At 61.8% G+C, this 22,057-nt stretch overlaps 1 protein-coding gene across 9 annotated transcripts in view; it reads right to left on the bottom strand.

Moving 5' to 3' along the window:
* The window catches only part of DYSF (dysferlin), a 107,450-nt gene extending 88,402 nt beyond the window's left edge, over window positions 1–19,048 (bottom strand). For 2 of the 9 annotated variants that reach the window (XM_075499421.1, XM_075499427.1), the window contains exons 1-18: window positions 16,129–16,249; window positions 13,910–13,965; window positions 13,053–13,144; window positions 9,851–9,956; window positions 7,027–7,141; window positions 6,685–6,878; window positions 6,380–6,508; window positions 5,594–5,656; window positions 5,344–5,394; window positions 5,221–5,251; window positions 4,449–4,564; window positions 4,110–4,236; window positions 3,672–3,775; window positions 2,674–2,742; window positions 2,548–2,591; window positions 2,321–2,403; window positions 901–942; window positions 51–166 (exon numbers count right to left, since the gene is read on the bottom strand). In XM_075499421.1, coding sequence (XP_075355536.1) covers window positions 51–166; window positions 901–942; window positions 2,321–2,403; window positions 2,548–2,591; window positions 2,674–2,742; window positions 3,672–3,775; window positions 4,110–4,236; window positions 4,449–4,564; window positions 5,221–5,251; window positions 5,344–5,394; window positions 5,594–5,656; window positions 6,380–6,508; window positions 6,685–6,878; window positions 7,027–7,141; window positions 9,851–9,956; window positions 13,053–13,144; window positions 13,910–13,965; window positions 16,129–16,222 — 1,632 coding nt within the window. In that variant the 5' untranslated portion in view covers window positions 16,223–16,249. Of the gene's footprint in view, window positions 1–50; window positions 167–900; window positions 943–2,320; window positions 2,404–2,547; window positions 2,592–2,673; window positions 2,743–3,671; window positions 3,776–4,109; window positions 4,237–4,448; window positions 4,565–5,220; window positions 5,252–5,343; window positions 5,395–5,593; window positions 5,657–6,379; window positions 6,509–6,684; window positions 6,879–7,026; window positions 7,142–9,850; window positions 9,957–13,052; window positions 13,145–13,909; window positions 13,966–16,128; window positions 16,251–18,912 lie in introns of those variants that run through there. The other 7 variants (XM_075499426.1, XM_075499430.1, XM_075499422.1 and 4 more) reach the window with 6 other exon arrangements.
* Between the last annotated feature and the right edge of the window lie 3,009 nt (window positions 19,049–22,057).

Genomic DNA, 22,057 nt, shown 5'->3' with positions numbered 1-22,057 from the left:
GGAGGGGTGGTAGTTTAGTTTAGGTCGTGCTGGAAAGAAGCCAACGTCACCTTTCCTAAATTGAGCGTCTCGTAAGGGTCGGGGAAGCCGGTGAACTCGCGGGGGCTGCCGTAGAGGTTGATATAGCAGGGACCGAAGGTCGGCAGGAACCCGAGCCCATCGTCCGCTGGGGAGCACAGGGGAAAAGAGCCGTTAGAGAGTCCCGAAGGCACCTTGGGGACATGTCCCGCGGGGCTTCGCTGCAGGACCATGGGGACCACACACATGTGGCTGGAGGCCACCAAAATGCTGCAGTTTTTCACCCCGTTTGAGCCCTACGACTGCTTACCTTTTTGCAGGAGAAAGACAAGGTGGGTGTGGGGCTGTGCGGGGGGCACAGAGCTTCCCGGTCCCAGGAAGGGTCCCCAGAGGAGGAGAGCATCGCTTTGCTGGTGTGAACCAGCGTAGGGGATTTACACCAGCCAAGGAGCTGGCCCCGTGCTCCCCTTAAGGCAGTAAGAGAGTGCTCAGAAGAGAACGGCTCATTTTTATGAACCCTCGAGCAGAAGGAGCAGCGAAGGGGCAGAAATCATTTGCAGGGTCCTGCTCTGAGCTCTCAGGCTGGCTGCTCCCGGTGCACAGAGCCGGCTCAGCACACAACACACACGAGACCACGAAGACATCGCTGCCCACCATGGACACCCCAAACCCACTGTGGGGAAGGGCAGTGGAGCCGTTTCCCTGCTCCCGCAGGGCAGGGGGAGGCCGTGCTGGAACCGCTCCCTCTTCCCACCGAGGTGCCCAGGCACGACACAGCCGATGCTCCCCCAGCTCCAGCCAGCGCTCCGGCCCTGACAGCAGCTGAACCAGCAAAACAATTACCAAGCGGTGATTGCAAACCGAGAGGCTAAGGGGACGTACGGTCTGCAGCTTTCAGAGGCTTCGCGAGAGCAGGAAACTCATCTGAGGCACAAAGAAAGGGAGAGAGGTTAGGAAAGGCTGGCAGAAGAGCGCAAGGGGAGGATGGAGGGTTATGGAAACGAAGGTGGATGCTCTCATGGGCTTTTGGTGCCGACAGACACTGGAGAGACAGAGAGAGAAAGGGAGAGGTTGTTAAATAGCCCTGTCCCCAGAGGCTGTGGGATTGGTGTGAATTAGGAGGATTTGAGAATCCCTGAAGGACGCTCTGCATGTCGCAAAACTTGGACGGGCCATGGGGTGGGAGCCGTGGTTCCCCGGTGCCTCCTTGGGAGCCAGACCCCTCGCAGCCTCCTCCTCCCTCCCCGGCCCCTCTCTCTCTCTCTCCCCCCCCCCAGACCAGCCCAGGAGTTGCGCTTTAACTGGGGAAGATGGGGGCTGGACACACAAGCACCCCGCTGCAGAACAGTGCTGCACCCCAACTCCGTACCCTGCACGCACGGCCGGGCAGCGCTGGGGGGACACGGGCTGTGGGACACGTGGCTGTGGGACACGTGGCTGCAGCTTTACACCGGGCTCGAGCCCCGGTGGCTGCTGCCAGCCCCGTCCCGCGCCCCTACGGCACGGGGACGCTCGTGATGAGGTGGGGGTTTGCAGAGCACCCGAGAGTCTGAGAGATGCACAAAGCAAAGGGAGCAGAGCGAGGGGAGTCCCCGTGGGGTTGCAGATGTCACCGAAGCTTGTTAGCAGCAGGAGATGCTCATGCAGGTTAGGGCAGCTTCTGCTCCTGGCCCTGCCATGGCTCTCGGCAGCCCCACAAGAATGTCCCGGCTCCCTGCCCTCCCGCTCGGCACAGGTGACACAGTCAGTGTCACCCAACCGATCCCTGCCAGTGCCTCCGCGGTGGTCCTTCACTTTGGAAAGCCCCTGGGACTTGAAACAGCACCCTCAGCACAAGCTGGACCTGAACCCCCATCCCACACCATGGCAGCCCCTAAATGCCACCTAAGGAGGAGCCAGTAGCGGGGGCACGCACAGGTAGGATGTGGCATCTTCCAGAACCGGTGACACCACTGCCTGTCACCAACCGCACAGGGGACCGCAGCCACCTCCACGCAGCAACGAAAAGAGGAATCAAAACCTCCGGCACACCATGGCCCTGCAGCCTCCCATCCCAACAGCCCTGGGAGGACCAGAAGATCTTCAGAACCACAAACCAGGAGGGGCCAGGTCCAACCAGAAAACAGACTGCAGGACGGAGCAACCCCCAGCACCCCATCCCACGTCTCCCCCAGCACCGGCAACTTGGCAGGGACCATCGTGGCGGTGACATCCTCCAAGCCAACACCAACCTCCAGCCACGAGCATGCAGTGCTCCTCTACAGCCATGCACCCAAAATCCCATCCTGCCGCCCCCCCTTACCCTCCAGCTCCCCGCCGGGGGCCGAGATCTTGGACATGCAGAGGTAGGTGGTGCCGATGATATCGTTGTGCGTCAGACGGTCCCTGCAACACAACCCGTGATGCCATCGCACCGTGGACCAGGGAGTTTTGCCCGTGGGGTCTCCCCCTGCCCATCCCACTCCTCCAGCTCACTTTCCCCACGGGCAGGCACAGGCAGCCCCCCCAGTAAGCCCCCTCCCTGCTCACCAGTCGGTCACCCGGATCCTCATCTTCTCGCACATGGAAGGGAACTGGGAAAAGAGGCAGGGAGAGGAGCGGTGAGCGGCGGTGGGGTCGGGCGGGCGGGGGGCTGCGACAGGCACCGGTGCTCACCATCGCCGGCAGCGTCAGGCGCTGGTTCCACTGCGGGTTGGCGTTCTTCTCCAGGATCCTCGAGTAGAGCTGGAGGTGCGAGATGGGGGATGAAAAGTCAGTGCTGCCCCCGCGCTTGCAGCTCACGGCTGCACTTCAGCAAAGCAAGGCTGCCGCACGCCCCGTCCACGGAGCTGGAAAGTCTCAGGTTCCCCAAAATGCAGGCTCTGTTCAATGGGCGGCCCGGTGGGGCTCTGCATCACGTGGGTAAACCCCTCTGCGCAGGAGACAGAGGATGGTACGGGCTGCCCAGGACCACCAGAAACTCACCCCCTTCCCGCTGTCGTTGCTCAGAATGATGTCCCAAGCCTGTCCCCCCCACCCCGGGCACTGTCCCCGGGGGAAGATTTATGGGCAGGGGAGACTTTCAGCCCTTTCAGTGCTGCTGCGGATCAAAAGACAAGTGGCGGCTGTGGGTATATTGCTTGGTGAAGGCACTGGAGGGGACCTGGCAGCAAAGGGAGCGGGATGGGGCTCTGCAAAGCCACTGGAGCCACCTCCACACCCTGGCTGGTCACGGGGGGACATTTGGTGGCACTGGGGACAGCCAGCCTCTCACTTCAGACAGCGCCAAGAAGAGCAGCACAGCCCTCCGCTGCTGCACTGTCCCCCTTCCCCCGGAGCTCAGCCTCTCCATCTCCATTTTTAATGCAACAGCACCACGAAGAGCCCAGCGAAGAAATTACTCCGGTGCAGCCCGGCACGCCGTGTCCGGTGGCACCGCTCGGCTCCGAGCGTGCCACGCACACGGGGACAGGGCTGGGGACATCGGCTGGGCTGCAGGACATTGCAATGCAGAGGGAAAGAAGATGGGGTGTGACAAGGACTGATGGGACCTTTGCAAATGCTCCAGCAAAGCGAAGGACCAAATTTTCCCCATGCTGGGATCAAATTTTCCCCGTGCGCGGCTGCCGTCCCAGCCCAGGGACCAGGGGGGTTGCCCGGCTCCGGCTGCTCACCGTCTTGCCCGCGAAGCTGACTTCCACGAAGGGATCGACCAGGTTCTTCTTGTTGCTCTCGAAGCCGAAGATCTGCCTGACGTTGTCCATGACGGCATCATCCACTGGGAGGGGAAGGAGATGCTAAAAGCTCACGGAAGCGCACGGCGTCCAGACAGCCCCGGCTTTCCGGGCAGGCTGTCCCACCGGGCGGGCTGCACATCTCCATTGGGCCAGGTGGGGAGGAGCAGGAGGGTAAAACCAGTTTGCACCAGTAAAAGACTTTTTTTTTTTTTTTCCCAGTACGTTACGACTGACCGATATCTGCAAGGTCTTTGGACCGAGGCTATGGATAAAGGTTCCTGATCTGTGCCCTTGTTCCTCTCCGGCACGTTGCAACCCGCTGCAATGCCAAGGGCCGGATCCAGCGTGCTCCAGCCCAGCAAAGGGAACACTTACTCTGGGGCAAGTCTTCGGCTTTGAAGATTTTCAGGCAGAAGTGAGCCCCTCTCAGGGTGACCCCGGTGGGGCGCAGGAGGTTGCCCTCGATGTCTTCCTTGTCTTCAGCGACCTCCTTCTTCTCCAGCTGCAGGACAAGAGGACAAGAGGGAAACACAACCAAGCTTCCCAAAAGTCCTGAAATGAGCAGCAAAACCCCAAAAATCCAGCACCTTGCCCCCAAAATGGAGGAAGATCAAAGCTGCAGCTTCCCAGGGAACAGGCACGGGGTTTGATGGCCCAGGGCGGTGGAATACCACGGTTGGAAGGTCCCCCCATCGCGGCCGGGGCGATACTCACAGGAGCTTCATCTCCAGGCCCCAGCACGAACAGGCTGACTTTCAGATAGCCCTTGGCCCCCGCGGAGAAGTCCTCCGGGTCAGAGAGCAGCAGCCATTTCCTGAGAAAAGCATGTTCTAGGGGAGAAAAAAGATTGAGACCCACGTGCTGGTCCTCAGACACGCAGGGAGATGGCTTCAAGGATGCAGTTGGGTGGGGTTTTTTATAATAAATATTACATTCCTTTTATATAGACTAGACTAGACTAGACTAGAATATTTCCATTGGAAGGGACCTACAACGACCTTCTAGTCCAACTGCCTGACCAGTTCAGGGCTGACCAAAAGTTAAACCATATTGTTAAGTAATTTTCCTTGTAGGTCTTAACTCTTTACAGCTAAAATTAGCAAGCTTTTCTCTGCAGTGATTAGGGTAGGAAATTTTTTATAAGCATTATTTTATCTTCTTTGAGATAAAATAAAAGATAAAAGATAAAATAACGAGCCAGGCTCAAGACAAAAAAAAGTGAGCTGGGTTGTGCTGGTGGGGTTTTCCGCCAGCGAGCCTGTGGCACAATGATTTGAAAGCCTTCAAGGACCTACGTCTTGGGAAAGGGAAGAGAAATGGGCGGTGATGATGGATATAGGGGCACGTCTGGGTTCATACGTAGGAGAGCTGTAACGCGTGTGCGCATTTCCCCTGCGTTTGGCCCAAAAACAGGGTTTCCCAGAACAACCCCCCCCAGCCACGGGAGGTGACCCTGGCCCAGACCCCGACCGCCCGCTGGGCTCACTTGGCTCGGAGTAAATGGTCTCGACGTCCATCTGTGCAACAAAACAAAAAAGAAATACCAGTGTTCACCCCGTGGGTCAGCGTGGTGGAAAACAGGGGGGGAGAGGAGAGAGGGCAGCCTTACCCGAAACTCCCCAATCACCGAGTCCGTCCGGAAAGACCGAGAGTCCACAACCTGTGGAATGAAAATAAGGAAAAATGGTAAATCCAGCCCAAACCCTCCCATGGTGCAGGACCCCCCCCCCCCCCCCGCGTGCCCTCCTGGGAAACAGGGGAACATTTCCCGGGGTGCCGCAGGGCCGGGGACAGGGCGACGGCCCCGGGCATCGCCCCAGCCCTCCCGAGGGGCAGGGCGGGCATTTGCTGGAGCTCACCGAGATGAAGATGGGCGCGTCGAACAACTCGGCCGGCGACTCGAAGACGTTGAAGAAGAAGGTCTGTAAGAAAAAGGGGTGAGGGTGCAAGGCGGAGGTCTCGCCCCAGCCTCCCCCCAGGGCACGTTCGCGCCTCCCAGCCTCTCCCATGCCCCCGACTCGGCAGGCTGGAACCTCTTCCCCTCCTGTCAGGGGAGACCCCCACCCCGTTAACAGCAACAGCCTCCCAAAGGGGCTGTGCTGGGTGACTTCGGGGCACGCTGGTGAGCAACATCCTCCGGTTTGCTTTTGCTGGGCTGGTTTGCAAAAAAAGCACATCCAGACCAGCTCTCCTGGGGGTCTCCAAATAAAGCATAAGGCCAGGCTGAAGCAGGCTTTGGGGACATCCCAAAAGGCAGGCGTGAAGCATCTGCTCTGGGGACAGGGATGGGGACAAGTCGCCTGCGGCTGTCCGAGCGTACCCGTCCTGCACGCCCGGCTGCATTGCCCACCCCTACCTGTGTGCAGCCTTGCCCGGGACATGCCACCAGGATGCTACCGGTGGCTCTGGGACACGAGTCACCTCGGGAAGGTGACCAAGACGAGCCCTGCATGAAGGCGGGGGATGCTGGTCCTGCCAAAGGGCTCCTTGGTGCTCTCTGAGCTTCTCCCCCATTGCCGTCCCCATCGCCACATCCCATCCTCTGGGCTGCACCAGGGTTTCCATCACTCGGGACCCCGACCCGTAATGCTCCTGAGCCCCTCCTGGTGCCCCCAGGGACACTCGGAGCAGGGACCCCCCCTCACCTCATCAAAGAAAGGGCTGTTGCCTTTGCGTATCCTGGTCCTCTTGGTCTGCCCGGCGGCCGTCACCTTCACCACAGGCCTGATGTTGACCCCAGGGAGCTGCCGGCCCTCGATGACCCTCACCCTGATCTGGGACGGGAGGGAGGACGGGGCAGTGGGTCCCTGGGGTTGGTCCTACCCTGGGATGGGCGCCTCGGGCGGGCACCTCTCAGGTGATGAACCCCCCCAGAGAGACAGATCTGGGGGGGATTTGGGGAGGGGGTGGGTTCAGGAGAGTGGTTCACCCCCCACCAGCCCCACCTCACCTGGAAGTCCTGCGGTTTGTTGGGCAGAGGCTTTTTGGGCGAGCTCCTCCTCCGCTTCACCCCCTGGACGTGGTGCACGGGGGGCTTGCGGGGCAGAGAGGGGGGCTCGGACCCCGGCGGCCCCGAGGAGGAGGAGGGCTCCGTCTCGTCCCCTGTCGCTGCCTGATCCTCCGTCTCCTCCTCTCCAGCCATCTCTGCGCAGGGCGAGAAAGGAGATGGAGGACGTGAGCAACGTCGGGCCGGGCACCGCGGGACTGCAAGGTGAGGGGTCCGGCTGCGAAAAACACGATGCTACGGGGGGACGCATCCCCCCCAGCGCTGCACGCGAAGGTTTCTGGTTACCAGTGACCGTGTCGGGCTCAGCAGCAGCCGGTGCTGGCTCAGGGGGGGCCGGAGGGGGAAACAGGGGGGCAGATCCCGGTGGGGGGATGTAGGACACTTGCAGGATGAGGAAAGCCTGGAAAAAAAGGAAATAATCATTATAGGAGTGTCCAGAAACACTCTCCTGGGGCCTGAGCCTCGGCGCCAGTGCCACCCGCGATGTTCTGCCCGGGCACGGGGCATGCAGCCGAAAAAGCGGCAGCAACTCGGCAAACGCCGAGAAAAAGGGACAGAGCAGGGGGACGGCAGGGAGGGGTGTCCCGGGGCCCACCGGGGACGCGGGGGTCCCAGTGGGGTGACGCCTGGTCCCCATCACGCCAGATGGGAAGGGAGCGGGAGGGAGGGAGATGCCGAGGCAGAGGCAGAGAAAGGCTCGAGGGGCTGCGGAAAGGGAGACGCGAGAGGTAGCGGGGTGCGAGGGGTGACCCCAGTGCTGGCCAACGGGCCACTGGTTTTGCTCCTTGAAAGGTAAATCTCAAAGCCAAAGAGTCCAGGATGGGAGAACTGGTCTGCAACTGGGAGCTGCAGCTGGTAAGGACAGTGCTTAGAATGGTTTCAAACTGGGAGCTGCAACTGGTAAGGACAGTGCTTAGAATGGTTTCAAACTGGGAGCTGCAACTGGTGGGGACAGTGCACAGACTGGTCTGCAACTGGGAGCTGCAACTGGTGGGGACATTGCACAAACTGGTCCACAACTGGGGGCTGGAACTGGCAAGGATGTTGCTCAGACTGGTCTCTAACTGGGAGCTGCAACTGGCGGGGACATTGCTCAGACCGGTCTCCAACTGGGAGCTGCAACTGGCAGGCACGTTGCTCAGACTGGTCTCTAACTGGGAGCTGCAACTGGCAGGGACATTGCTCAGACTGGTCTCCAACTGGGAGCTGCAACTGGTAGGGACGTTGCTCAGACTGGTCTCCAACTGGGAGCTGCAACTGGTAGGGACGTTGCTCAGACTGGTCTCCAACTGGGAGCTGCAACTGGTAGGGACATTGCTCAGACTGGTCTCTAACTGGGAGCTACAACTGGCAGGGACGTTGCTCAGACTGGTCTCTAACTGGGAGCTGCAGCTGGCAGGGACGTTGCTCAGACTGGTCTCTAACTGGGAGCTGCAACTGGCAGGGACATTGCTCAGACTGGTCTCCAACTGGGAGCTGCAGCTGGCAGGGACATTGCTCAGACTGGTCTCTAACTGGGAGCTGCAACTGGCAGGGACGTTGCTCAGACTGGTCTCTAACTGGGAGCTGCAACTGGCAGGGACGTTGCTCAGACTGGTCTCCAACTGGGAGCTGCAACTGGTAGGGACGTTGCTCAGACTGGTCTCCAACTGGGAGCTGCAACTGGTAGGGACGTTGCTCAGACTGGTCTCCAACTGGGAGCTGCAACTGGTAGGGACATTGCTCAGACTGGTCTCTAACTGGGAGCTACAACTGGCAGGGACGTTGCTCAGACTGGTCTCTAACTGGGAGCTGCAGCTGGCAGGGACGTTGCTCAGACTGGTCTCCAACTGGGAGCTGCAGCTGGCAGGGACATTGCTCAGACTGGTCTCTAACTGGGAGCTGCAACTGGCAGGGACGTTGCTCAGACTGGTCTCCAACTGGGAGCTGCAGCTGGCAGGGACGTTGCTCAGACTGGTCTATAACTGGGAGCTGCAACTGGCAGGGACGTTGCTCAGACTGGTTTATAACTGGGAGCTGCAGCTGGTAGGGACATTGCACAAACTGGTCCACAACTGGGGGCTGGAACTGGCAAGGACATTGTTCAGACTGGTCTATAACTGGGAGCTGCAACTGGTAGGGACATTGCTCAGACTGGTCTATAACTGGGAGCTGCAGCTGGCAGGGACGTTGCTCAGACTGGTCTCCAACTGGGAGCTACAACTGGCAGGGACGTTGCTCAGACTGGTCTCTAACTGGGAGCTGCAACTGGCAGGGACATTGCTCAGACTGGTCTCTAACTGGGAGCTGCAACTGGCAGGGACATTGCTCAGACTGGTCTCTAACTGGGAGCTGCAACTGGCAGGGACGTTGCTCAGACTGGTCTCCAACTGGGAGCTACAACTGACAGGGACGTTGCTCAGACTGGTCTCTAACTGGGAGCTGCAGCTGGCAGGGACGTTGCTCAGACTGGTCTCTAACTGGGAGCTGCAACTGGCAGGGACATTGCTCAGACTGGTCTATAACTGGGAGCTGCAGCTGGCAGGGACGTTGCTCAGACTGGTCTCTAACTGGGAGCTACAACTGGCAGGGACGTTGCTCAGACTGGTCTCTAACTGGGAGCTACAACTGGTAGGGACGTTGCTCAGACTGGTCTATAACTGGGAGCTGCAGCTGGCAGGGACATTGCTCAGACTGGTCTCCAACTGGGAGCTGCAAGTGGTAGGGACATTGCTCAGACTGGTCTCTAACTGGGAGCTACAACTGGCAGGGACATTGCTCAGACTGGTCTATAACTGGGAGCTGCAGCTGGCAGGGACGTTGCTCAGACTGGTCTCTAACTGGGAGCTGCAACTGGTAGGGACATTGTTCAGGCTGCTGTCAAACTGGGAGCTGCAACTGGCAGGGACGTTGCTCAGACTGGTCTCTAACTGGGAGCTGCAGCTGGCAGGGACATTGCTCAGACTGGTCTATAACTGGGAGCTGCAACTGGCAGGGACATTGCTCAGACTGGTCTCTAACTGGGAGCTGCAACTGGCAGGGACGTTGCTCAGACTGGTCTATAACTGGGAGCTGCAACTGGTAAGGACTTGCTCAGACTGGTCTCACTGGTCCCCGCGCAGGGACTCACCCCGGTGCTCTGCTTCTTGGTGTCCAGCAAGGGGAGGTTGTAGGAGGCCGCCAGGCTGGGGGAGGAGAGGACATCTCGCAGGGGCACTCGGGCTTCTCCCAAAAACCTGGGGGTGAAGAGCAACGGGGGGGTCAGCGGGGGAAGGGGCCAAGGGGCTGCGGCTGGTGCAAACCCGGGCGCCAGCGACCGGCCCGGCGGGCAGGGACGGGGGGGGGGGACACGCCTGCCGGCGTCCCCGTCTGGGAGCTGCCCAGGGAGGACGGGAACGGGCGTCAGGTAACTCAGACCCAGCCCGGCTGAGACGAGCGGGGCGAGCATCTCTGGGGACTTTGTCCCCTTTTTATCGAGGAAAAGCACCTAAAAGCGCACGCTGAGGAACCAGGAGCCGTAAACCGAAGCGCTGACGGATTTTTCTTTGCCAAGGGAGAAAACAGAGACACCGGGGGCTGGGGGTTTTGCTGGAGGTGGTGAGATCAGAGCCGGCAGCCAAGGCCGGCGTCTGTGTGCCGCTATCATCCAGGAGGATTTTAAACCACCATAAAACTGATTTTCCCCTGTTGAGTTTCAGCATCTCCCTGGTGCTCTGCTTCTGGTTAACCCTTCCTGCACCGTGCCACCTCCTGCCCCAGCCAGCAGTGCCGGTTCCCCCATGGACCAGGGCTGGCCGGGAAGTGGGTCCGGTGCTGCTGCCCCACTGCTGCCCACCCAGAGAGCCTTCAAACCGCTTTGTGCTGTCCTAACGGCGCGATGAGATCATGGAGCAGATCCTTCTGGAAGACACGTCAAAACACGAGGAAGGCAGGGAGGTGATTAGAGACAGCCAACGTGCCTTCACCACGGGCAAATTGTGCCTGACTAACCTGGTGGCTTTCTACGATGTGGTGACCGCATCAGTGGACAAGGGAAGAGCTACGGATGTCACCTACCTGGACTTCTGTAAGGCCTTTGATACGGTCCCCCACAACATTCACACCTCTAAATTGGAGAGATATAGGTTTGATGGATGGACTGTCAGATGGATCAGGAATTGGCTGGATAGAGGTGTCCAAAGAGTTACACTCAACGGCTCAATGTCCAAGTGGAAACCAGTAACGAGTGGTGTTCCTCAAGGGTCCTTACAAGATCCAACGCTATTTAACATCTTCATCATTGACACAGTGGGATCGAGTGCACCCTCAGCAACTTTGCAGATGACACCAAGCTGAGTGGTGCAGGTGATTCACTCGAGGGGTGGGATGGCATCCAGAGGGACCTGGACAAGCTGGAGAAGTGGGCCCATGTGAACGTCACAAGGTTCAACAAGGCCAAGCGCAAGGTCCTGCACTTGGGCCAGGGCAATCACCAGTACCAGGACAGACCGGGGGATGAAGGGATTGAGAGCAGCCTTGTGGAGAAGGACTTGGGGGTACTGGTGGATGAAAAATTGGACATGAGCCGGCAATGTGCGCTCACAGCCCAGAAAGCCAACCGTATCCTGGGCTGCATCACCAGCCGGTCAAGGGAGGGGATCCTGCCCCTCTACTCCACTGAGACCCCACCTGGAGAGCTGCATCCTGCTCTGGGGTCCCCAGCACAAGACAGACATGGACCTGTGGGAGCGGGTCCAGAGGAGGCCATGGAAATGGTCAGGGCTGGAACACCTCTGGGAGGAAGAGAGGCTGAGAGAGCTGGGGTTGTTCAGCCTGGAGAAGAGAAGGCTGCGGGAGACCTTATCGCGGCCGTTCAATATATGAAGGCGGCTTATAATAAGGAAGGGGACAGACGTTTTACCAGGGCCTGTAGTGACAGGACAAGGGGCAACAGTGCTAAACTGAAAGAGGGTAGGTTGAGATTGGACGTAAGGAAGAAATATTTTCCAACGAGGGTGGTGAGGCACTGGCCCAGGTTGCCCAGAGACGTTGCGGATGCCCCAGCCCTGGAAGGGTTCAAGGCCAGGTTGGACGAGGCTTTGAGCGACCTGATCTAGTGAAAGATGTCCCTGCCCACGGCAGGGGGTTGGACTGGATGATCTTTGAAGGTCCCTTCCAACCCAAACCATTCTGTGATCCCGTGATTTCAGACGGCAACAGCAGCCGAGACAGGGCGCTAATTGCCTGTCACCGGTAATTGCCCCGTTTGGGCGTTGCAGCGCCCGTGCGGACGGGCAGGCTTGGTATTTTCTCCCGAGGGAAGGAAAAGCACAAAATCCACCGTCACCTTCGTGGCAGAGAGGGGACCACTCGGGAGACCAGCGCGGTCCCTGCGGGTCGCAGCGGAGCGGCTGCTCCCCACGCGGGCAAAATCTCCCGGTGCCGGGAGCCGGGACCCTTCTCCCGTCCTCCCCTCGCTATTTATAGAGACGCACGACGCCACCGAGCTGGACCGGACCCAATTTCCACCTCCCTTGGCCTCCAGCCCAAGAGCAAATCCAGCATCGGCTCCAGCCCTGGAAACGGGATCCTTCACGCTGGGGCCGTCCTCCCCGTCCCAGCCGGAGCAGGGCAGCGGGTTCCCACCCTCCGCTGCCCAAAAATAAATTACTTCCTATAATTTTTTTTTCCCCGTGCAAGCAGCGATCCCGGCCAAAGGAGCCCTGCACGCAGATGCAAGTTGCCAGGGGGTGGCCGGGCTGGGTGTCCCGGGGCTGGAGGCGGCATCGCCGTCCGCTCTCGCCCTCCTTCCTAATGCAGCCGCTGCGAGGAGGGAGACCCCCACGCCACGGGGAAACCTCCGCTGCCCCCGGAGCGAGGGGCACCGGGAGCTGCCATGAGAAAGGAAGCTGCCCCGGGTCGTTCGTTTTGCAAACGCCGCCCTTCCCAGCTCTGCGTCAAATTGCGTTCGGGAAAGGAGCTTGGCTGCCGTCTCGCGGCTCCCCGGCCAAGTGCCCATCACCAGGGCCTCACGGCAGGCGGCCGTGCTGGTAGGGCAGCCCGGGGGCGGCGGCAGGCACAAGGGTCCCTGTGTGCTCCCTGCCCTCAAAGGCTGAGTTTTCTCCCCGGCCGTGGAGCGAGGGATCCCAGAAATGCGGCGCTCGCCTCCCACCAGCCGCCCCCGCTGCAAAGCGCAGCCGGCGCCGGGGAGCGACGCACGGAGCCCGGGGAGAGCCCCAGTGTCCTCAGTGCCCACCCCAGCCCGGCTGTGCAAAGCCTTGGGCGTGCAGGGGCTGCGCCGGTGACGGGAGCAGGGCAGGGGACTCGTGCCCGGCACCCAACGCTTCTCCTACCTGTTCCTCCCCACGGTCTCATGGTCTTTCACTACGACGGTGAGCTCGGCGCCCGGGTCCAGGGGAGCTCCCTTCAGGTCCCACTCAAAGCCCTGGGGAGGAGGAGAGGGGAGCCAGGATCAAGCGCCCGGCCGGGGCCACGACGCTCACACCGGCATCAATCGGCTCCGGCACCGCCGGGGACTCTTGGAGGTGGAGAACCGAAACACCAGACCCACTTTGCCGTCACAGCACTGACAGCACAAACCTCGGCACCACACGCGCCCCGAGCAAAATTTCCCTGCAGACCCACAGAAAAAAAACGCCCTGGGCGAAGGCCTTCCCCTCGTCGTGGATTAAAAGTGAAGGAGGCAGCGGTGGGAGCTGGCACACAGCGTTTCTGCACCAAAGCGGTGTTAGTTTGCTCACCAAAACCGGTTTTTTTTTCATTTTGACCCATGAAAGTACAGGTCAGGGTTAGAAGGAAGAAGGTGCTGGAAAAAATATCCTCCCCCGGGCCAGGCTGATGACTAAAACACACTTGTTTTCCCCTCGAGCCGCAATATTTTTAAACAGTTTCTTTTAATGTGCGTGCTTAGCCCTGATAAGATCTTGATGAAAGGGGAAGAGGCTGGAGCAGAGCGCGGCTCGGCCCCGCTCCTCCACTGCCGGTGCCGGGAATTTCGGATACGAAGCTGCCCGCCATGGGGACCATCCCCAAACCCTCTTGGGGTGGTGGCACCCCCGGGGCATCACCGGGCCCCCGCAAGCCCTTTGTGCTTGGGGAACCTTGCTGGGCTTGCACCCGGGTCCCGCAGCACCCTCCGTGCCCAGCTCGCCCCCCGCGGGGACGGGGACGGGGACGGGGCCACGCTCACCTCGTTCCATACGGGGTTCACGTTGTTCTTGATGACTTTAGTCCTCTTCTTCACGCCTGCAAGGAGCAACACACACAGGTCAGACTGGTTTCCCCGCCGACCCGCAGGGAAAGACCCCGGAATTCCAAATTCCGGTCCCCCCCATTCCCAGGGGGGGTTGAGAGCCTCCAGCGACCCCCACAGCTCCCAGCAGCAGGATCAGGCCCCGCTCCTTGCACACAGGCTGGGCTGTGGTGTGCACAGACGGGGTCCAGGGCCCCGCTTCGAGCCCCAGCCCTGCCCGAGCCTTGCTGGAAAACCCCAAGCAAAGTCATCTTGATGTGCCGTGCCTCAGTTTCCCCACGAGCAGGGCGGAGAGGAGGCTCCCAAAGGCCGCTGGGTGGGGTTTCGGGCTGGAAGGTGCCGCGGGGGGCCCAGCCATCCTCCTCCCTCCACCCAAACCTCGGAACAGTCCCAGGCGGGACCCAGAGCCCTCGTGAGAGCGGTCGGATGCTTGCACCCTGAACGGGAGGGTTGGCCCACTGGCACCCCGAAAAGATGCGGATGGGGGGGATGCTGTCACCTGGTCCCCAGGGATGGGACCGCGGCCATCCCGGGCAGCGGAGCCGCGCGACAACAGCTAAAAGCAGCAGCCCAAAACCAACATCCCGAGGAGCCCCGGTGCCGGGGGGGTCCAGCCCTGCCCGAGGAGCCCCCCCACAGCCGCACCCCAAAACCACAGCCCTCGCGTCACACCAAAAAGCGGCCAAACGTCCGCTCGGTCTCGAGGGGCCGTGTCGCGGGAGGGACCGGGGGGAAGAGGAAAAGGAAGAGCCGAACAATAGCGGTGACTCAAACCCCGGGGGACATCGGCCCAGCGCCCTGCAGGGCCCTATAGATATATATAGGTACCCCAGGCTGTGCATATGGCACACGGGGCTGGCGGGGATCCCAAGCCGCTCACTCAAAATATACTCCTTTTTTTGTTGTTTTAGCATCGTTAAATTAATCTTTTCCTATTTCAGATTTTAAAGAGTCTCTGCTAAATCTCCCGGCCCCGAGCTGAAGCGGCCACCAAGGGAGGGAAGGCGGAGCTGCCATCGCCCTGGCACGGCACCTCCGGAGAGCATCACCGCTCCCGAGAGACGTCGAATATCCTCGATTTAAGACGCGTCTCCCGCTCACACCTCATCCTCATGGGACACAGAGCCCTGGAATTCCCCCCGCGCTCACGGGATCGTGATTTGGCCGACGAGAGCCGCTTTCAGCGCACGGATGGAGCCCACCCTGGGCAAACACCCAGCACCCACCGCGGGACGAACGCACGAGGGGTCCCGGAGCTGGCGGGGAGCGGAGCCGGCTGGGCAGGGGCCGGCAGCAGCACCGTCCCCCCGACCCACCCCATGTAGCACAGGAAAGGCTGGGTCAGAAGCCACTCATCCCTTTCCTTTCCTTATTTTTTTTTTTTTTTTTCTAAAAATGGACATTTTCCACCGCCAGGAAACGGCTGCCAAAAAAAAGGCGACATCCTCCAGCGAGCGCTTTCGAGGTGCAAAGGCAGCGCTCCCTTCCCGGTTACCCAGGGCGACGGGATAACCCCCTAGATAAGGGGTTATTCTTATCAATCTCATATCAGTAATTAAAAGACCTTAATGAGAGCAAAGCACAAAAGCAATTGAGAGCACCCAAGGGTGCAGCACCCTGCAGCAAAGCCGGGTCCTGCTCTTTGTCGGGGCTCACCCCTGTCACCCCATCGCTTTTAGATGCCGTGACGCCGGGTGACAGTGCTAAATGACCGTCCCCAAGCGTGTGTGTGTGTGTCCCGGGGAAAAATCCCCGCTACCACCGAGGCGATGGCATTTCTCACTGTCCCCCAGGACCCTCTGCACCCCAAAATCATGGCAGAAGAGTGTTAAAATTCACAGCCCACCCCAGGGACCCTTGGACACGCCAGCGTCGTGCGTGTGAGCATGGCACGGGGATGCATCAGAGGGTGGGGATGGAGGGGGGCTACGGCGCACTCGGTAGTGGGGTGCGGGGGGGGGGGGAATTTTGCAAGGATTTAGGACAAGGATGGAGCTTTGCAAAGCCCGGCTTCTGCGGGGCACCCGGCCAGGACGTACGTCCTGGCCGGGCGCCCCGCAGAAGCCGGGCTTTGCTGGAGGGTGCTGCAAAAGCAGAGAAAAGTCTGGCAAAGCAATAATCCTGCCCACCCCAGCCCAGATTTGGGGTCCCCTCACCTCGAAAAGTCAGGCTGGCCACCGGGTCGCTTTGCTTATCCCCTTTCTCCAAGTTGGGGAGGTGGCTGGCTCGTTGGAGCAAGCAACGCAGCATGGCTTGGCGATAGAGCAGGGTACGGTAAGGCCAAGCCAGGCTCGGTCCTGGGCAGGATCTGGCCCCCCCCCTGCCATTGTCGCCTCCCCTGTCCCGGCCCTCCCCGGGCGGGGACACGATGCGCCTCGGTGCGGCCGCTCCCGAGGTTGCAAGAGCCGGGATGCTGGGAGCCACGGGGGTCCGGAGCCCCGGAACCGGGGATGCTGCGAGCTCCGGGGACGGTAAAGAAATCACCGGGATCCCGGGATGCAAAAGCCCTGAGATAGTAAAGAAATCACCGGGATCCCGGGATGCTGGAGCTCCGGGGATGGTAAAGAAATCACCGGGATCTTGGGATGCTGGAGCTCCGGGGATGGTAAAGAAATCACCGGGATCCCGGGATGCTGGAGCTCCGGGGATGGTAAAGAAATCACCGGGATCCCGGGATGCTGGAGCTCCGGGGATGGTAAAGAAATCACCGGGATCCCGGGATGCTGGAGCTCCGGAGATGGTAAAGAAATCACCGGGATCTTGGGATGCTGCGAGCCCTGAGACAGTAAATAAATCACCAGGATCTTGGGATGCTGAGAGCTCCGAAAGGGTAAATCACCGGATGCCAGGAATGTTGCAAGCCCTGGAAATGGTTAATAAATCACCAGGATCCGGGGATGCTGCAGGCCCCAGAGATGGTAAATTAAATCATCGGGACCCGCGGATGCTGTGAAACTCAAGGATGCCCGAGCACCAGGATCCGGGGATGTTGCAAGCCCCGGGATGGTAAATAAATCCCCGGGAGCCGGGGATGCTCTGGGGATGGTAACTCACCGGCATCGGGGTTGCTGCGAACTTGGGGTGCTGCAAGGCCTGGGGGTGCCCGAGCACGGGGCTGCTGCGAGCTGGGGGTGCCCAAGCAGCGGGCCCCGGGGACGCTGCAAGCCCTGGGGCTGGTAAATCACCGGGACTCAGGGTGCTGCAAGCCCCGGGGCTGGTAAATCACCGGGACTCGGGGTGCTGCAAGCCCCGGGGCTGGTAAATCACCGGGACTCAGGGTGCTGCAAGCCCCGGGGCTGGTAAATCACCGGGACTCGGGGTGCTGCAAGCCCCGGGGCTGGTAAATCACCGGGACTCGGGGTGCTGCAAGCCCTGGGGCTGGTAAATCACCGGGACTCAGGGTGCTGCAAGCCCCGGGGCTGGTAAATCACCGGGACTCGGGGTGCTGCAAGCCCCAAGGGTGCAAAGGCATGGGGAGCTGGGGATGCTGCCAGTTCGGGGTGACCAAGCGCCTGGACCCAGGGGTGCTGTGAGCTGCAGGGATGCCCGAGCAGCGGACCCCGGGAACGAAACACCACCGGGGACGCCGGAGCAGCGGGACGCGGGAGATGTCACACGCACAGGTGACGCTGGAGCACCAGGACCCCAGGGACGACGCACCCCAGGGACGACGCGAGCCGGGGAGCTCCCAGACCCGGGGATGCCGCACCACCGGGGACACGTCGGCACGGGGGGCCCGTCTGCAGCCGGCACCCGCTCCGAGCCCCTGACACCAGTGGCTGGGGGGGCACGTTCCTGCTGCCACCCCCTTCCCTGTCCCCTGGAGCAGAGGCAGGCGCTGTCCCCTCGTCGCAGCCCCTGCACGCTGCCAGCTGGGGAGGGAAGGGAGAAGCCGCTGCTCAGGCCCAGCAGGCGAGGGGCTCCCCACGGCCGTGACCACGCACGGGGACGCCGTGACAGCGGGCCGGGGACCTCCGTGCCGCGAGGAAGGTCCCCCCCAGCCGCAGAGCCAGGCACGACTGCGGGGGCAAGCACAGGAGTGCCGACACATGGCCTCTCTTCTCCTGCTCCCCTCGCCCCCTTCAGCGAGCCCCCAAAAAGATGCTTTTTCATCCCAAGGATGCGAACAAGCTGCGCCACGTCACGCGCTGCCTCGTTTCTCCTGTCACCCCCTCGGGGGGAGGATTTGGCACCCAGGCTGGCACTGGGTGCTCCCCGGGAGGTCGCAGGCTGGTGGTCCCACGGCCACGTCCCCACCCAAGGGACCGGGGACCCGCGGGGGCCCAGCACAGCCCCCCGCGCCCTGCCCAGCCCCCGGCACCCTCTTCCCACGGGGAGACACGGTGGGGCAAGGGCTCAGCCGTGGGGTGCAGCCGAGAAGGCTGGGGGGGGGGGGGGAAGAGCCGGGGCTGTTGGGGTGCACGCAGCAGGGCAGGGGGCCGGGGAAGGGGGTGTCCGGCAGGTCCCCACCACGCAACCCGGCCCCGTGCACCCGTGGGACGTGGCGTGGGACGGCCCCGGCCCCCCTCGCCCACGGGGCCCCCCGCGATCGCCGTCCCCCCAGAGCGGAGCAGGGGCCAGAAATAGCCCGGGCTGCCGCCGCTGCTGTCACCGCTCGGCTATGTCCCCCGGCCCCCCCGGCCCGGCGCAGGGGACACAGCGGCGGCTTTGCCCCACCCCCCACCCCCCCGGCAAGGGGGGAGCCCGGGGGGGGGGGTGCAGGGGGCTCCCCAGGCATCCACTCCCCACGGGTGGGCGCGGCAAAGGGCCCCACGAGGTGGGAGGGCTGCGTGGGCAATGCACATCGCCGGGGGGGGGGGCACATCAGATAGAGGTGGGACCCCGGGTGGGGGGGTGGGGATGCAGGGCCACCCCCCCCCCACCGGGACAGAGCCCGGTGCAACCCCCCCCCCGCCCCCCGCAGAGCCCCCCGGCCGCACCTCCGAAGCCGGCGGAGCAGTAGGCATCGCTGATGTCCGCGTCCGGCGTGCGGACATTTTCCGCGTGGAGGATGAAGACCCGGAGCATCGTCCCGGCCCGGCCCGGCCCGGCCCCGCCGCCCCGCTGCACCCCCGCCGGTACCCGCCGCCCCCCCCGGTCCCGCCTCTCTTAAAGGGGAAGCGCTGCGGCCGCCGGTGGATGCGGCCCCGGGGCTGGACGCGGCCCCGCGGGCGGGGCAGGGGGTGGGAGACCCCCCCCATCCCCACGGACGGGCCCCGGCAGCAAGGGCAGGTGAGTGGGACCCCACAGAAGGGGGGGGGGGGGGGACTCGGTCTGAGCCCCCCAAACGGGAGAGGTAAAGGGGCTCCGTTCCCCCGCGGGAGGGGCGGGGGGGCAGGAGCTGCTCTTCCCTCTGCTGGCTTCCCGCGGGTGGGGGCTGCTGCAGGAGCGAGAACCCCCCCCCCCCCCAGACCCCAAGCGGGGTCCCCCCCCTTTCTCACCCCCCGCCACGGCGTGGGGAAGGGGCTGGAGAACCCCCGGGTGCAGCCCCGGCCCCTCACCGTGACGCCAGGGCCGGGCCTGGGGGGGGCAACGCTACCCCCAGGGTAGGAAATGGGGGGCTTGGGGGTGAGCTACCCGCAGGGTGAACCCCACGGCACCCAAACCCCCAGCCCCGTGCTGAGCAGCACCCGTGGGTGTGTGGGGACCATCCCCATGCCCCCCCCCCTTCCCCTGCCTCAGTCTCCCCAGCTGGGGGATGGGAGACCGCCTCCATTTGGCACAGCCGTGACCAAGCGCGCGGTGACAGGTGGGGACATCCAGGGCACCCGGCTATTTCGGGGAGGTTATTTTTACCCCTGGGTTTCCCAGCAAGGGGCTCAGCGAGGTCCCTCCCTCCCGGCCTGGCCAGGACCCCTCTGCCCGCTCCCCCGTCCCTCCCTTTTACCCTCTCTGGCCTTCTCTAAGCCCATTTCCCCGCTCCTCCTGCCAGGCGCTAACCCACCGCCCCGAAAACCCACGGCTGCCGTGACCAGCGCAGGACCAGCGGAAAGCCAGCAGCGTAACCGCGTTGGGGCGAAACGTAATTATCGGTGAGACTAAAACCGAGGGCGCTGGCAGGAAAGGGCCGGGCCTCGGGGTCCCCCAGCACCCCTATTCCCCTTCCCACGGCTCCGTCCCCTTCGCTCCCCACGTGTCCCGCGGCCGTTTAGCACGAGTCCCCTCGAAAGAGCCCGTCTGTCCCTTGTCTCTCCACCCTTCGGCTCACCAGCGGCATCCGCGTCCCCACTGCATTGCACCAAGCGCCCTGCAGACCCCGCGAGATCAGCCAAGACCCTTAAATAATAAACTCGAGTTTATTTTTTTTCCCCACATTACCCTGGGCTTTTTTTTTTTTTCCCCCCCTCGAAATCCCAGTTAAGTAGCCCCCACAGCTCCTGCAGCTTTTCCCGGGGCCGCTGCAGCACGGCCCTGGTTTTACCCGTGACGCTCCAGCGTCTCAAAGGGAAGGATCGGGCCCAAACTGGGGCCTGGGAGGGGCGAGGGGAGGGGAAGTGGATGCGGAGCAGAAAACGGGATTTACGGACCCAGTCCCCAGCCCCGGCCCTCGACAGCCTCAGGGCCCCGCTCCGCCTCGCAGCACCCCAAACTCCTGCTGGTGGGGGTACCTGGGGAGGCTGCAACCCCCTGAAAAGCCAAATTGTTTTTTGTTTTTTTTTTTTCATTTGCCAGCGCCCCACCCTTGGAGCAGCCTTTAAAACTGCTGGGCTGGTCGCGTCTCGGGTGATTTCTCAGCATCTCTCTAGGAAAAGCTGTTTTTTTAAAGCAAGAACTCGGGTAAAACCCTGTCGAGCTGGGTGAGGAGGGGTGGTTATCGCCCCAAAGCATTCAGGGGAGGGTGTGCAAGAGGGGGGACAGAGCAGGGAGAGGGGAGCACCAGGAGGATGAGCTCAGGCCGCTTCCACCGCCCCGCCACCCCCAAGGCCAGTCCCACCCGGCAGCTGCCGGGCAGCCCCCGCAGGGGAGCGGAGCAGGGCCGGGGGACCGCAGCCCGACCCACCGGCACGCAAGGCAGAGGGCCCAGAGGGACCGGCGCGTCCCCGGGGTGCTCGTCTCTTCCTCAGCCCTCCGTACGCTCTGCCAAAGGCAAACGTGGACCGCAGCTTGCGCGGCAGAAGCAGGAATGAAGAACAACGTTGTTTTCTCGTCCTCTGCAGAGATAAAGCAACAAAGGGAAACCAGGGCAAGAAATGGCCTTCCTGACTGCGGAGAGGGACTCTGGAAAGTCCAAAATAAAGCTGCATTGTAAAGGAGACGGGACCAAGGAGGACAAAAAGCCACGTCCCGCGCTCTGGTGAGGCTGGGAAAAACGCAGCCAAGCCCTCGAGCTCGCCGGGGAGCGGAGGAGGCTGCCGGCAGCTCCCCGCGGAGCCTCGGACTCTCCCCACTGCGGGGCAGCTCGGCCGCACAGCTCTGCAGCCGCTTTCTGCACCTCCCCGCAGGCTCTGCGCACCAAATTCCAGTTTGTACCCCCCCCCCCCCCTTATTTCCCCAACAGTAACTGGATAAATAACCGAGAGTAATTAAGCAGTTAAATAACATCACAGCGATCTCATCTGTGCTGCTCGCTGCTTTGGAGCAGGGATGGCTCCTCCCAGCCGGCAGCGGAGAGAGAAGAGGAGGGAGATGGATGCGCATGTGCACTCGCACACACGCTCTTACCCTGAATCACGCTCCCTGACTTGCCAAATATTCGCGGGTCTAAATCCTTCACGCGCATTTTTGAGAGGCTTCTCTCTTCCCACGGGGTTGGACCCGCCGGGACAGACCAGCGCAGTGACTCACCGGCACACGCGGGCAGCAAGGTCGCCCAGAGCAGCGTTCCTTACTGCGGGACTGAAGGAAAAAAAGAATAATAATAAAAAAAAAAAAGCCCAACCAGAAAGAATCTGGGGTTTATGAAGTTCTGTTCATGATATAAAGTTCTGTTCATGACTTCCCGAGTAAGCTGCTGTCAGACAGCAAAACCGCTCCGTCACCTCTGTGAGCAGCCCAAAGCAAAGCCTTCGTTCTGGAGCCTTCGGGTCAAGCTCTGTCCTCTTCGCACATCCACCGCACGGACTTCAGGCATTTAAAGACAGGTAT

This window comes from Mycteria americana, chromosome 4 (assembly GCF_035582795.1).
Source record: "Mycteria americana isolate JAX WOST 10 ecotype Jacksonville Zoo and Gardens chromosome 4, USCA_MyAme_1.0, whole genome shotgun sequence".
Lineage (NCBI taxonomy): Eukaryota > Metazoa > Chordata > Aves > Ciconiiformes > Ciconiidae > Mycteria > Mycteria americana.
Note: the sequence above shows the minus strand (reverse complement) of the source record. Positions and strands in the feature narration are given on the sequence as shown.